Raw genomic sequence first — 15968 nt, 5'->3', positions numbered from 1 at the left:
TAAATATCTTCAGATAAGAAACTCTCCAGGAGTGCTGCTATCCTTCAAAACAAGGAAGAAAAGATAGTCAGCATCTAATTACTGCTGTGGAAAACTCAGAAAACAAAGGTTTCAGGGGTTATATAAACTAAGAAAAAAAGAATGTAAAAGTCTGAAGAAATGCTTTATTCTACTCTTCTCTACTGAACAATTTAATAAGCCATCAATAGGCTCCTGAGAAATTTCTGAGATTGACTGTTAGATGGTCTGAATTTTCACAAGGCAGCAAGATTCGTGACAGATGACAGGACACAACAGACGATTTCTTGAAAAGTTCTTGACTACATGTGCTTTCAGTGGGTCGAACATACTTGTGTAGCACAGTTGTTTACACCATTTAACATCAACAGGCTCTGCCAAGTGAAAAACTTTATGCTTTATACTTCTTGATAGCTACTAAAACTGAACCTGACATGGGTACACTAGAACAAATATGGCTACATGGATGTTTACTGTGTGGGGTTTTTCTTTTTTGACATGAAAACTATGTACCTCATAGTACCAGGGAATTTGTAAAAGAATGTTCACAGCACATATATTCAGAACAAAGGCTGGGCCTAGTGGCACAGGCCTGTAATCCCAGCACTGAGGAAGCTGAGGCAGGAGGATCACTTTGTGTTTGAGGCCAGTCTAGGCTACATTGTGAGTTTAAGGACACCCTAAACTATATAGTGAAACCCTGTCTCATAAACAAAAATAAACAAAACAAGAAAAAAAAGAGGAGAGGGGGAGAGAAAGGTGGGGAGGAGAGAAAGGGAGTCTGCCTTCCTGTCAGTGAAATGGACAAATAATGAGATTCTAATAGCAAAACTACTATAGAGCTGTGTTGTCCAGTATGGTAACCCTAGCGACATATGGCCATGGAGTATATGCAGTTTGACTACAGTGTGATTTGAGATGTGCCCTAAATATGAAAGACAAAAGGCTTCAGATTTAATATGAAAAAGTAAAATAAATTAAAACTCTTGCTGAAGCATTATTTATAAATGTTGTAGCATTTATTAGTATAAATGTAAATCCTTATTTTGTATATAACGAGGAAAGAAAACATTAAAATTAATTTATTGTTTCCTTTTACATTTTAAATTGTATCTACCAGAACATTTAAATGCATACATGTGGGTCACATTTTTCTAGTGGACAGGGCTACTCCAGATCAATGACAATGAACCACAAGTAATACATGAAACAAAATGAACAAATTCAAAAACACCATTTTGAGTCAGGATCATGGGACTCACACTACATGATACATGAAGTTTAAAGATCATATAAAAAAGTTTACAGATCAAACTAAACAAAACCAGGCACAGAAGTACATTCATGTAGTCCCAGCACTCTGGGAGGATGAGGCGGGAGGATGAGGCAGGAGGAGCCCAAGATGGGCAACTCTATCACTTATTGAGGCTCGGTCTCAAAATAAAAAATATAAAAAGGTGCAGTGTGGAAAGCTTGGATTTAATCCCTAGTCCTGCAAAAAGAAAAGAAAACAACACTGCCAATTTAGTGATGACCATAAAAAATCTGCCTAGTTACCAAGGGGAAAACAGAGGGCTGTGACTAGGAAGCTCTCCAGTGCTGCATCTATTTCTTGGCCTCTGTGGCAGTTTATTCAAAGTGCACACTGATATTCTAGGTACCACTCTGCAACTTACAACTTAAAAGTATTTTAAATGATTGAAAATAATTATTTTCCCTATCAAGTAATGATTTCAGAAAACAAACAAACAACAACCACAAAAACTTAATAAGGCTAAGTGACCCATCCTGTACCTCAAATCCATATAACTAAAGAAATGTAACATTAGGTCCCTTAACTGCCGAGGTAAGACTACATTGTTTATTTACCATATTTTAAAAGATTTTTTTCATATGCTTTTTTTCATTGAATATATAGATTAATAGGTTTTACTTTGACAGTGCTATACACACCAGAGCATATTCTGATCATTTTCACTGCACCCCTCATTGTTGGTCCTTTTTGCCCCACCCTCCTGTCCAAATGCTTTTAAAGCACAACTATATTTTGACAATATTATTTCTCCTATATCAGTATACTATATTAAAAAGTGTGGTGGACATATTTCTGAAAAGCTGCACATAGTCTTGTGAATTAGTAGGTCTACAATGCACAAAATAAATACTTGGTAAATGTGTTTACAAATAAGTAACATATTTAATGTGTCAAGATATAAAAGAAACTTTTGTGATTTCTCAAACTACCACTTATAACCTAAATATGCTAAATACACTGTAGTATTTTTCTAAAAATATAACCTGAGGCACCTTCTCAGAAATTTTCCTGCATTGGAAAATAAAATTTTACAAAAAAGCAGCAAGATTCTGAATATGTACAAGTTAGTTTACTGAAATAGGTGAATAAAATTACTTTTAAAATGCTTTTTATAACTAATACCTAATATAAACATAAGAAAATATAAAGAACCATGCTTTTAACACATGAGATTTCTCTGAGCACAAAAGCCTTGCCACCCATCATGAAATCTTCAAAAAGAAATGTTTTAGGATACAAAACTAAATTTGAAAATTTCTCTCAAGTATCAAAGAACTATGCTTCTGACCTATTTCACATTAATTCAGTTGATACAAAACTAAATTTATAAATGAAACAATCTAGATAAATTTATAGAATGAGTGTCTATACTCACCATGAACTTGGTTGATTTCTGAATTCTGGGAAAGAATTTCATCTGCTAATTTTTGAGCAGTTGGCAAAACTTCTGTGTGGTGCACTGTGATCAAATACTGTACAAACTTCTGTAGTTGGTCTCTATTCATTTGAAAGAGAGTCTCTGAAATGGGAAGATGAAGCTTGACCTGATCTGGTTTGCGGATACGGTATAAAGACAGTGCCACAACATGAGCACAATAAAATATGTCCTTGTTTCCACAGCTGCAGGTCACTGAGGTAATCTTGCAACGATCAAAGCTGATGGCCACGTTGCAAACAGTTTCTGGCTCCGATTGTATTGCAGGTTCTGTCACTGTGCCACTCAAGTGGAAACCTACACGAAAGAAAGGGGCGAGTTTAGCTTTTGCATTCAGATGCCATGGAATCTGACTCTTACAAATGTGTGGTACTGGACAGGAAGAAAAAACTATGACAGCCTTTATTTTCAGTTAAAAACCTTTAAGCTATTAACTCTTTAAGCTATTCACTCCCTCATAAAGGTAAGAAAATCAACAGATACGTTGAGGTATTTTATACAGCCAGATGAAAACACTTATTGTAGTACGTCGCCATCACACCTATAGCAAGTTATTAGAACATGACACTTTTAAGCCATCAAGACTCTGTGTCTATAGTAGACAAGACAAAAACCTTCTAAATCACTGAGATCAAAGGCTTGTCTGCTTCCTTTTTCTTATCTTGTAGAATCAGCCCACTCAGCTTTCTTTCAAAAACAAAAAGCTCTTCCTTCCCTCTGCTTTATTCTAGGCCGTCACTGGTTTGCTCCTACCAACATTCCAACTTTGAGGGGGACTCACTTACAAACTTTGATCAGGTAAAATTTTAAATGTAACAACCCTTTCTGATATGGCAGTATTTATGAGCAACTGCTGGTACAGCTGCAAAATTCATGGAATCTCATATCCATCACCAGTCCAAGTAACTCATAGGGATTTCTTTTCTTTCATATTGGAAAGCTGGTACAGATAGATGGTCATACACACAGAGAGTAAAAAAAAAAAAAATTACCAAAAGGGAAGGGTCATACTGTAAACTCAAAATTACACAGAAATCCTCTACAAGCTCCACAACCAATGGCACATACTCCATGACCATTGGCACATATTCAACGGCAAAGGATAAACATGAAGGCAATGAGCAGGGGAACTCTTTGGCTTCTCACATGCAGATTTACCTCAGAATTGCAAGTTCTTGATAGAAATCTGAATGTTACACAATAAAGTCCTTGGCTCTCTGTCAAACTTCTGCTATTTATGCTACTTTAATAAAGTCATGGAGCTGGCAGGCCACTGTTGCTCTCCATTCACAAAAAGAAAGGTCTTTACCCTATGGGGACTCTCAGAGAGGTGGAACACAGAGGTACAAAGATATATGCTTGAGCAACAGTCAGAAAACACCAAGAATTGACACATAGGAAATACGTACCCTCACTTGCCTCCTCTGACAGAGACTACCCAGGCCAGTCAGAAGAAACATTACGTCATATAATTCCATGTTGGTAATTTATGTTTGGCACTACTTAATGGATGAATGTACCACGTTTTTACTAAATGAATCAGTTCTAAAGGAAAATTCATAAAAATGGTACTATCATTGCTTCACAGTAAAAAAAAAAAAAAAAAAAAAAAAGAAATCTGAGAACTATCACAGGATAATCATGTGTTTTGTTCCTCAAACATTATCCCTGTGTCAGATATTCCAGCTTCATTTATCTCTATGGATCAAGAAGTTTTTCTGAAAAACCACAATTAAGGGATACACAGAAAATATAAATTTTTAATGTCTATTTTCATGCAACATTATGAAGAAAATGTAAGATGAAAAAAATACCTGAGAAAATTTCAAATATGAAGAAAAACATAAGAGCAACCTTGCCTTAATCCATATATACCAGAAGCACCACAAACCTATAATAAATCCACAAACCAACTAAAAATCCATTCAACAGGCAAAGACTAAAATAAAATATATCGGTGACCATAAAAGAGTGTCCAGAAAGCTCCTATGCATATTGTGTACTTTTAGTTCAGGTAAAACTGTTTCTGTCACATGTATGCTTACAAGGATCATAACTCAAGTGACTATTATAAAATCAACCTCTTCCCACTTTATACTGTTATATCTCTTGCCTGTTAAGTCCAAGTCTTTGTGTCTCCATATGATTATTAGAGATCTCTTCTAACCATATGCAGAAGCAAGACAAGGGAAGATAAAAAAGAATACGCCTAGTCAATGAAGTCTCCAAGGGTCACTGAGATTCAGTGGCAGAATTCAGCTTTGTATGTGAGAGGTCCTGGATTCAATCCCCAGGACCATGCAAAAGTTAAAATTATTTTTTAAAAGGCTCCAAGAGGATAACCAAGTACATCCTTTAAAAGAGAGTGATTTACATTATGAAAGAAGAGACTCAGGAAAACTGATGGAGCCTTCAAAATGCTTTTTGTAAAAATGACCTCCTTTACTCATGTGAATTGTACAGTACTTCAGAAAGAAGTATACTATCAAATCCTGATATTGTACAATTATGCTGAGGGAAAATTCCACATATCCATTAAACATTTTTATTACATGGAACATTTACTATTCTTGTAATGCATTTTCAAAAGCAAACTATAAAATATTGACACATACACATCTTATTAAAAAGTAATACTTCCTTAATCTGGTATCATCAAAGATGAAGGTAGTTCATGAATGTTCATTTTTTAAGTAATTCTAGGATCATCTTTCGAGTATAGTATTCAAGTTCCCTTAAAATCCCAACTATTTTGGAGGAAACATTTCTAAATGCTGAGAGCTCCTGGTCATCCTAATCTGCTGACCATTTTTCAGGCGTTACCAATCAAGACAGCGGGGACGCAACAACTGCAAGTGGCAGTAGGATTAAAGAGTTCTTTCGGTTATTTTTCTCCACTTATCTCCATATGGTGACTCCTCTCCTATACTGCTGGTCTTTTTTCTTTTTTGGTAGAAACATCTTTTGTCTCAGAACAGCCATATCTCTACTTTGATTACTTCTATAGTAGTATTTAATAGTTCCACTCAAAACACATACATGAAGGGCAGCTGCTGTGTTACTTTTTCAGACCCTGCAGTATAGTCAGGAACCCTACCCGACTTTACTTCAGTAACTGTGTAATAGTGTATGTTGGCCTCACCAACTTGGAAAGCCTTGGAAATTTTGCTAATACTATGGGTATTATACCAAAGATCATACCAAAACACAGGAGAAGCAAGAAGAATATTATTCCCTCAACAATACCAGAAGCCCTCTAAGACAACCCTCCCAGCCTTATCCCCCACTCCCCACTCCTAGGCTGGGTTTCTCTTTTAGGCCCTGGGTGACCTGAAATAAAACAGTGCTCCTGAGGATTGATCTTGCCTTTCTAGGTTTCTGACCAATTGTTTTAGGATAAGAATTAAGCACACAAAAAAGGGCAATCCTGTACTCTGCTGTTAAAACATGAAAATTTAACTTTGATTTCCTTTTTTATTACTATATATATGCAATACATAATGTAGTCATAGATACCAGTATATACACATATCACAACTTGATCTTATTTTGTTTTAAAGAACTAAAACTGATAAAATTATTATAAACCTCATCTTAAAAATGTTTATATGAGTTTATAAAATATAACTTAGGAAAAAGTTAATCTTGCAAGAATAAACCTCACAGGGCAGTCAAATTGTTTTATTATTACAAAGTCACACAGAGCCCAATAAAAAATGTTCCCATCCATGGTTTCAATCTGCAAGAACCGAAAAGTAAGGCACAAACCAGGAGCTCAGCATTGTATGGTCCTTGGGAAGAGAGAGACTGACAGGTTCTGTTATATCAATGCTGTGTGCCCTGGACACATTATTTAACCTTTCTGAGCTTCTGAGCTTTCTGAGCTTATTTGAGCAAGAAAGTGGCTAGAAATATGCCACAGGGATGTTTGGGGGATTAAAATGAATAACATATGTAAAGCACCTGGCACACAGTAAAAGTGCTCATTAAATTTTATTCCCCTTTCCTTCCCTTCCCAGCTAGAAAAACAGGGGGGAAGTACAGATACTCTCCTTTCATCCATAACACTTTCTAAGCTACTGGAATCTTGTGGGAGGAGGTAGCACTCACAGAGTGCCTTGGAAAAAAAGAGATACTCTGGTTGAAGGTAAGGAAACACTAGAAAAATCATTTGACAGCAAACAAACAAACAAACAACCACTTCAGAAAGACATTTGTATCTCTGCTCAACCCAGCTCTTTCCCCATTTTTCCTAAATTCTATGTGTGTTAATTTCATACACGTAGAAAACATCCCATATGATCACACAGAATTGTTTTTAAAAACTTTTAGTAATCATATATACTTCAAAAATGTCATAATGCGATGATTCTTATAAAAAGTATGGTCCTGGGATCCCACAAATTCCCAAATTCCTTTCAAGGAGCTGATGATATTGAAATTTTTTGTAATTGTATTTAGACATTACTGACCTTTTAAGCCATCTCTTGTGAGTTTATATTTCATATTCCAGAGGTTATACGCATTGCAACAGACTGAACACAGTGACAGAAAAATCCAGTTCTCTTCTATTTAATGCAGACATTAGGTTTGCACAAATGCAAAACATTACTATTTTTTACTAAAATATTTTTGTTTGGAGGACTACAGCTATTTTTTCATAAAAGTATATTATGTCTGTTCACATGTTTTATTACTAATATTTATTATGCATTTTAACATTTTCTCAGTTTCAAACACAGTAAGTACCAACAGCTATAACCGTATAACCAGAAGCATGAAAGACTCCTCCATAAGAGACCCGAAAGTTGAAGAACTGCTATTATTGCACATCGCAATGATATCGAAGAAGTAACAAATCCTTTCCAAGCTGTCCTTGCTGAGACTTTATTTGCACCTGGATTTTAGAGTAGGAGTCAATAGTTAAATAAGCAACACTGAAGGGGCAAATTTCTCAGTCATGAATACTTCCTCAATCGTCTACATTAATTTTACAAAGATTAAGATTTCTTGGAAATAAACATTTAATTCTTACTGATGTTCAAAAGTAAGCTTTTTTAGAAGATGGATTTTTTATATCTAAGATTAAATGTTAGCTGCGTAGAAGATGTATGGTGTCAGGTTGGAAAGACAAGTTTTTAAACACGGAATTTCTAATGATTGGCCATTTTATGCATACATCAACTATAAAATGGTTATAAACTCAAAGTATTAGAAAATTTCAAGCTAAAATAAACTAGCAGATATGAAATATACTAAAAACTATTCCTTTAATGGCACATTCTTTTCAGAAAAATATGTGCTCTGTACATAAGGAGCTCAAGTAACATATTCTTTGTTGAAGAATTTAACAGAAGCACTGGTGTAGTACTTACACAAATACATCTTTCACTCTTTTCCTAAATAAAAAGAACCCCAGGGAAATTAAAGGCAGAAACCTACTCACTGAAATGTTATAGCTGAAAGGGTGGCATAGTTCTAAGAGATTTTTTTTTTATTTTCTTACAGTTAAATCTAAAAATGTAGGTGTTAACATTTAACACTCTCATAACAGTATTCACTCCTTAACTGAACACACTGGATTGGCTAATTATATAACAACTAATATTTATTTATGTGTCCATGATAAAATAGGTGATTTGATCACTGTCCCTAAAAAAACCTAATAGTAAACCTCTTTTCAGAACTACTACACATAATCCAACACCCTACACTGCAATGATCAAAAATATTTTAATTCAAATCATGTGCAATCTCCAGATCAGCACTATAAGGGCCCAAAATGGAGACAATGAACTCAATTCAAAACCAACCTATCTAAAATATCATATTCCTTCTTCAACCACATAATTTTCTCAAAGGGAAATCCTAAATTAAACAGTCTGCATCCTGTGAGCTGGCTAATTAAATTCTCTAGTCCTAATTTCTTATACTAAGCTTAAACAGCATAGAAAGACATTAGGAGATTCTGCCAGCAGTCACTAATGAATCAGTTTCCATCTTACCAAAAAAATTATTTTTTAACACAAAAAGCTTTTATTTTAAATCCAATTTGAAAATGCCTGTTTGGAACAACAGAATTACTCCTATACTTCATTAATATTTGAGAAACACAATGGTAAATTAATGCAAAGGCCAGACTGTAAACCACACACACCATATAAACAACATAAAAATTTATGGAGTATGCACTGGATGGGCCTAACCAAGAGTTCCCAGCAGCATTCTGCTCATTATTCGTTTTGCTTTCCAGCTATTGTTGATTCTTAAGACCATCCCATACAAAGATCCAATCAATCAGAATAGTGGTATTAGCTATGAGTGATATTATATAGTTACTTAAAGTTATTTCTGAAGAGATACTTATTCACTAAATTGGCTATCTGCAAAGGGCACCTAGAAATAGCACTGGTTTAAGTGGAAAGTGTTGGATTTACACAACAAGAACACATGATTCTGCATCACCCTAAATCTTGAAGTGGGTAAGGGTAGTATATCCTATCTGCAATCACCACCACCACTGCCTACTGAATCAGGTGGGCAGCAGGAGAGGGTTCTGATAAACACATCTGGTAGAATCTAAGTGTTTCCAAAACTTTGTGTGAAGCGCTTAGAAATGTGTATTATTTGTTTCAAACTTTTAAATTTAAGCTGCTTTCTTGGATACCAACCTTTTCCTGATACAAGCAAATGGCCAATCAGCCTCCAGAAAAGTGGGGAAGAGTAAAGCAGCCCTCATCAAATCTGCAAGGCCCATATTGCCTCCATGTTTGTCAGTGCTGTTTCCTTTCCTCCTCACTCTGGTCTCTTGTCCAGGTCCCCAACTTCTGAAGTACAGATGAAGTACATCAGAACTCTCTGTTTCCAAAAGTCTTACATATCTCCACACCTTTCTCTGTCTTATTTCCTAGAGTTCAGACTCTAAATGATGAGGGGACAGAAGATTCCTTTAAGCAATTATTTTTGTTTTTTCTGCTGTGGCATGCAACCACCTTCGGAAATGTTTGGTTGTTTGCTTAGGGGAAGTGGTAAAAGGGAAACTATGATGACTAATTCTATTTACCAGGACCAAGAGGTAAGGAAAAAAGTGTGCCCAGTCTTGGGAAGGAAGAATGCAATCTCTTTAGCCAAATTCCTCCATCCACACTCCAGAGCTCTGGCCTGCCTCTTCAATCTCAGCAGCAGCACCACCATTTCAGTCCAAATACATCACTACTAGTAATGCATTGAGTCATCCCAGGCTCTGACACAATTCATTCTCACAATCAGTATTAAAAGCAGACCCAGTATTCCTCTTTTCCCATGCAGAAGAACTGGTGTCCTCAAGGAGAAGCAGTGGTGGGGCACATCGGATTAGGTAGCCCTGTTAAGGAACAGAAGGAACACCAGGCTTCTACAATCCAAATGATAAAACTGCGCCGATAAAATGCTTCCATATCAACACCCCAAAGATTAAAATTTTAAAAAGGAGGCAAATTAATAGATCCACTTTATGACTAAATAGGGTTGAGATTTAGAATGCTTGAAAATAAAGTACTTTATAGTAACAAAAACTGGTATTATAACTGTTAATATTACAGCTATACTATCCTAGTTCATGTAAAAACCTAGTTTTAAAAAATCTAAAAGAATATCTAAATTTCTAAATTATTAATCAGTGTTTACTTTCAGAAAGGTTGCTTTACAACATCACATAGGATTCCCCTTAAATGAGGATTCTTTATATATTAGAAACAATCCAACTAATGGGAAAAAATTTGTAACTATTTTAGGAACATATTTTTTCCAAAGGCCAAGCCTATCCCGCATGAGAAAGTCAGAGACAACAGAGTTCAGGATAGCACAAGGAGGGTGAGCATTTCTGAGACAATTACAACCTTCTAAAAGCCTTCCTTCAAGCTCCATCACACCTCTACTAAATTAAATGACCTTAGGCAGATAACTTAGCCTTAACTTTTTCATCTACCAAAGCAAAATGATAATAATAGCTATCTTGCATGGCTGCTGTAAGGATGAGATGAGAACTGATAATGTTTGTAAGCAACCAGGACAATTCCTTTTATGGAATGTCTGCTACTGTCATTATTGTAATACAAATGCTGTGTGCTCTGGGAACTTGGCATTTTCAACATGTACACTAAAACTGGCCTGTCAGAGTGAGTGCACATGATCCTGGAAATGCCAAGCGCCCCAGAACATGCTGGCATTTTGTTATAACAATAGACAAAGGTTTGTTGTTGTAGTAATTCACCTTTTACTATTCTCACACCTTCAAATTAATTGAACTATCATTTTTTAAATTTTCCCACTTTACAGAGCACAGTCTTAAAATGTGATGATTTCAACCAGAAGAAAAAGGGCATGTAAAAGACCTTTTCCTCAAACTAACTGTGAGTTTAAGTAAAACTTCACCCTTCCCTTTAAAGATGTCTCTAATAAAATATAAAACATCCCCTTTATCCTTTATCCTTTATCCTTGAAGTTTGCCTTCCTTGTGGTAGTGCCATGAAGTGAGATGGCCAGAAGTACTTTTACAGCTTAAGTCTGTCTTGTTTCTTACTGGAAGATTAAATAAAAGTTGGAAGACAGTAATACTTGCAATTCTTGCTGTAGAGAAAAAGTGATCACAGCTTTCTCTCTTTTTTTTTTTTTTTTTTTTTTTTTTTTTTTTGGTACTGGGGATCAAACTCATGACCTCACGCTTGCCAGGCAGGAGCTCACACAGCTGAGCTAAACCCCTGGCCCATTCACAGCTTTCTGAGTTCAGCAATTTATGACCTGACAAGCAGAATGAAGTTACAGATCCTGCTTTCCTAAAAGAATCTCAAAGAACACTCTCTGAATGTAAGTTATGGTTATTTCCCTATGAAAATCTGGCAGAGGAAAAGATCCTCTCTGCTCTGTGTGTGTTTACAAACAGTGAGGCAGGTATGCTTAACTTGATTAAATGGTACATTTTTATCTTAAATAATTAAGCAATAGAAGAAAAGCAGACACAGGTCATCTGTTCACAATTTAGCTAAAATCACTGAAATTTACACCCATATCTTGAAGCAGTATAACTACAGGTAATTTTTGAATTTGCCTTATGTAGTTGGTTTTGGAAAAGTGTCTTTTTTTCCTAAAAGTTCTACAATGAACACACATTACTTAGAAGGGTAAAAATGCTTTCACTGAAAGTAAAAAGTGTTCAAAGTGCTTCTAAATGAAGACTCTAACATACAAATAATTTTTAGTGCATGTTCTGGGAGCCTCATAATGAGCCTTCATGCAGCTTGACCCACACTGACACTGCCCCCAAGCCTGCTTTGGCAACAGGACACTGCAAGACTCTTCTTAGACCCATGTTATAGCTTGGCCACAGTCCAGAAAAGATGGATTACACAACTCAAAGAACAACAAAGTAGACAGAGACTGGGTTCTCAATTCTAATTTTAGCCTTTATCTCATTTTACCGCCACGAGCAAGTTACTATTTATTGTTCCCTTTTCTTTTCTCAGTTATTAAATAAAGGAACAAATACTAGATGGTTTATTTAAAATTATAGAAACAGGAATCAGTAATGGCCTGACATTAATGACAAGAGAATTACACACACACACACACACACACACACACACATCACACTCTCACTCATATGGCACAAGACATTTGACTTGCCCTGGCTACTAGTGGTCATCTCAAATGACAACTTTGCCTCGATGTAGAAAGGAGAGAAAGGGTAAACATTGCAGTAGCTATGGTCATACAAGTGCCATTGGCAAGTATTTACCTAAATCTCTCTATGAGATTCTTATGAACACATGTAAGACTAATGTATGCAAAATGCATAAAATATAAAATACGAAACACTTTCAAAGGCCATTAAAAATGGAGTGAAACCAATAGATTGTCTTGTCTGCCTTCACTATCTAAAAAGACCATGTATTCTTTTCCTTGTTTTCCCCCACACTATGAACATAGGTGGTCACAACACAACAACCTGTTTACACTCTCCTACTTGGTAACAGGGAATGTACAAGTCTCTGGGGAAGATTACAGTTCTAACAAATTACTGGATTATTGGACAACTGACAGTTGAGGAGTAAGGATGGGCCAGATTCAGAAATAAGTAAGATCTCTTCAGTAAAAATACCTACTTTTTTGTATTCTAAAAATGGTAAAAGGAGGGAGAGGCATTCCCAAAGGCATAAAGTTTGAATTATGCTGCATTTAGTACTACCCTTTGGAGATTCAGAAAGCACATCAAAATGATAATGGCTTCAAGAAGTTACAGAGTAAAAGAACTCCTACTGAGCTTTAGGTACCAAATCTTTTAAAGAAGAATGGCAGTAAAAGGTACAGAACAGGGCTATCAGAAGTGAAAACAATTCAGGATGAGCAGCGAGGCTGCTAAACAGAATGACAGATTCAAGTGGGTTTAGAAATCATAAATCAGCATGAGCCAAGTGACACTGCCCCTCAAGATTGTTGCAGCCCACATAGACATGTGTACTTTAAAGTTTGGATACGCTGCATCATCAATATTATTCATTCATAATGAAAGAACCAATGATTTATGGAAAGGTAAATTTTCTGAAAACCAACATCAAAGAAATTACAACAACATCATTACATGCATCATAATTAGAAATATTTGATCAGAGTTCTGTGTACTTTTTTTCAGGTCTTGCATGTAGTCCAAATCAACCTGCAACTTGCTATGTTGCTCAGGATGACCATGAACAATCCTCCTTCCTCAGCTCCCTGAGGATTGCAGTTTTACCCTACAATCTTTACTCAGAATGGCCAAGAATGTGTTTATAAGATTTTTATATCCCAATTCTCAAAACTTTGAGTGATAAATCTCACGTATCTTCTTCTGGCATAAATATGTCTTTGTAAGAGGACCTAAGAAAGTCAATGAAATAAACATAGCATTAAAATTTATTTCATAACATACTAAAAAAGACTTGTGGTCCTGTGAAAGATGGTCTGGTAATGTGGTACTAAGAAGAACCTAGACCAGAGAAAGCATGACATATATACTACCTTGTTAGTATTTATTGTGTGAGTGAATAAATGAATGGATGAAGGTAACTTTTTCAAATTAATAGGTTAAATGAAAACTGGTATTATACCAAATTGTACCAAACTGCTCTACTGTAGGAAGCTGCAAGATAACAAAATATGGAAACAAATAATCTACATGCCCTACCCAGTAAGCACATGTGAAGAGCAGTTACTAAGACTCAAACTCTTATTGCAGAAAATATCCCTCTTTTCTAAATGTGACATTTTTAGAATCTTACAAATAGCACTGATGCCACACACTACTCTAAGTAACAATGTTTTTATTCTTATGAAAGCAAAGTATTTATAATGTAAAACAAACAAGCATTCCATTTTAACCTGGGAGAACGTGTTACCAAAAAAATCAGAAAAATTCAGCTATTGGCCCAAAAGATCTACCTACAATTTTTCTTTCAGTATCAAATGTTAAATAAAACTATTTGTGAAATGTTAAATGTAAATGTTAAATAAAACTATTTACTAAACTTTAGGATTTAAAAAAACTACAATAGATAACAGAAAATACCTATGCCTAATTTTTCAGTAGTATCTATTTGTTCACATAGAAATGTAAACCCAAATGGCCTCAAATGTGAAAGAATACTATTTAAACGGCAATCATGTACATAGTTTTAGGTTTCAGAATCAAAATCTGAGTCTGAAGAATGGCTGTGTAAGGGACAGGAACTGGCCTGGGGAAGAGCCTGGAGTTTCTCCCAATTTTGCTACTAGTTGTTTAACTTCAAGCCTTTGACTTTATTTTCGTATTAGGACTTTGTTGGAATGGCTGGAGATTGAGGGGTCAGGGGTGGGCTATACATCCTTGAGGCATCTGAAGAAACATATGTTTCCCCCCAAATTGTAAAAAAGTATTCAAGAGTATTTCCTTGTCACTCTTCCTACAAACCTTTAACTCTAAAATTTTTAGATTCTAATAAAGTCAAAAGCAACCAAAATATGTATACAAATATTCAAACCACGTATGAAAACCTAGACTTTTGCCTAAAATAATAATTGCTATTATATTTGGTTTGTGAACTTTTGAGAACACTTTTTAAAAAGAAATTTTACTGTATTTAAAATGTGTATTTTTATGCCCTTTAGAGGCAAGTTGGATATTATCCACATATCCTCATACTTACAGGCAAACATACTTATCCCAGCTCAAAGAAAATGCATTATCCATTTGTGACAATAGGGAACACATTTAAATATAGTCCCAGATAATTAGGGCATCAAAAGTTGAAATGAGAATAAATCCTATAACAAGTTTTTAATGGAAATTAAAGCAGAGAAAACACAGGAGAATAACTGGAAATAAAATATATGATCTAATGACTGATTACTACCCTATTTCATCATAAAACTAAAATAACATACATATTAAATGCAGACAAGATATTGCGCCTTAACAAAATAAGATATATAGGCCATTTCTTTAATCAATTCAAATTGACTTGTTCATGAAAGCAGTTCCCTTTACATTGCATAAAATGTAAATACAATGTATATATGCAAAAAGGGAAATTACAGTTAAAAGAAAAAGCAAAACAAAACAGTAACAAAAAAACCCTATCTGAGACATGAAATACAGCCAACATTTCAGGTTCTAGAATTTTGAGGAAAAGGTACAATGGTCATATATTTATAAATCAAATATACTAGCTCAACAAATGCTTCATCATATGTAGTTTAAATAATTTTTTTGGCAGAGTGTGAACCCTGCCACTTGGGACGGAAATAAATTCATCTCTTCTCTAAAGTAGAAAGGTAGTCCTAAATTGGAAGGAGGCCTAATCTCCAACAGAAATCTAATTCCCTACCTGAGAAACCTATAAATGTCAGGATTATAAAATGTGTTAGGAGTACAGACAAAGATCAGTAAGAGCTATAGTAGTATCTTCTTAAATGGTTCTTCTGTTTCATTTTTCTTCCCTCTTCTAACATTTGTTCTTTCAAATTCTTTCTACAGTTCTAATCTCTACTAAACATCTTTGTACCTTGCCTCTTTTTATTATCTTTCACTCCACTATCAGAGACATCTCTATGTACATGTGTGTACAAGAAGAAATGTATCTGAAAAAGTTCAAAGAATCTTTTCTTGTAGCCATATTCCAAATCAATCCCAAACCCTACCTAAATTATTTA

At 35.1% G+C, this 15968-nt stretch overlaps 1 protein-coding gene across 2 annotated transcripts in view; it reads right to left on the bottom strand.

The window, feature by feature from the left end:
- The window catches only part of Zswim6 (zinc finger SWIM-type containing 6), a 180957-nt gene that overhangs the window by 59343 nt on the left and 105646 nt on the right, over positions 1-15968 (bottom strand). For both annotated transcript variants that reach the window (XM_063258220.1, XM_063258221.1), the window contains exon 2: positions 2709-3065. In XM_063258220.1, the coding sequence (XP_063114290.1) occupies positions 2709-3065 (357 nt within the window). The remainder of the gene's footprint in view (positions 1-2708; positions 3066-15968) is intronic.

The sequence above is a fragment of the Cavia porcellus genome, unplaced genomic scaffold (genome assembly GCF_034190915.1).
Source record: "Cavia porcellus strain 051 isolate PalLab524CR breed Dunkin Hartley unplaced genomic scaffold, mCavPor4.1 scaffold_11, whole genome shotgun sequence".
NCBI classification, from domain to species: Eukaryota; Metazoa; Chordata; class Mammalia; order Rodentia; family Caviidae; genus Cavia; species Cavia porcellus.
Note: the sequence above shows the minus strand (reverse complement) of the source record. Positions and strands in the feature narration are given on the sequence as shown.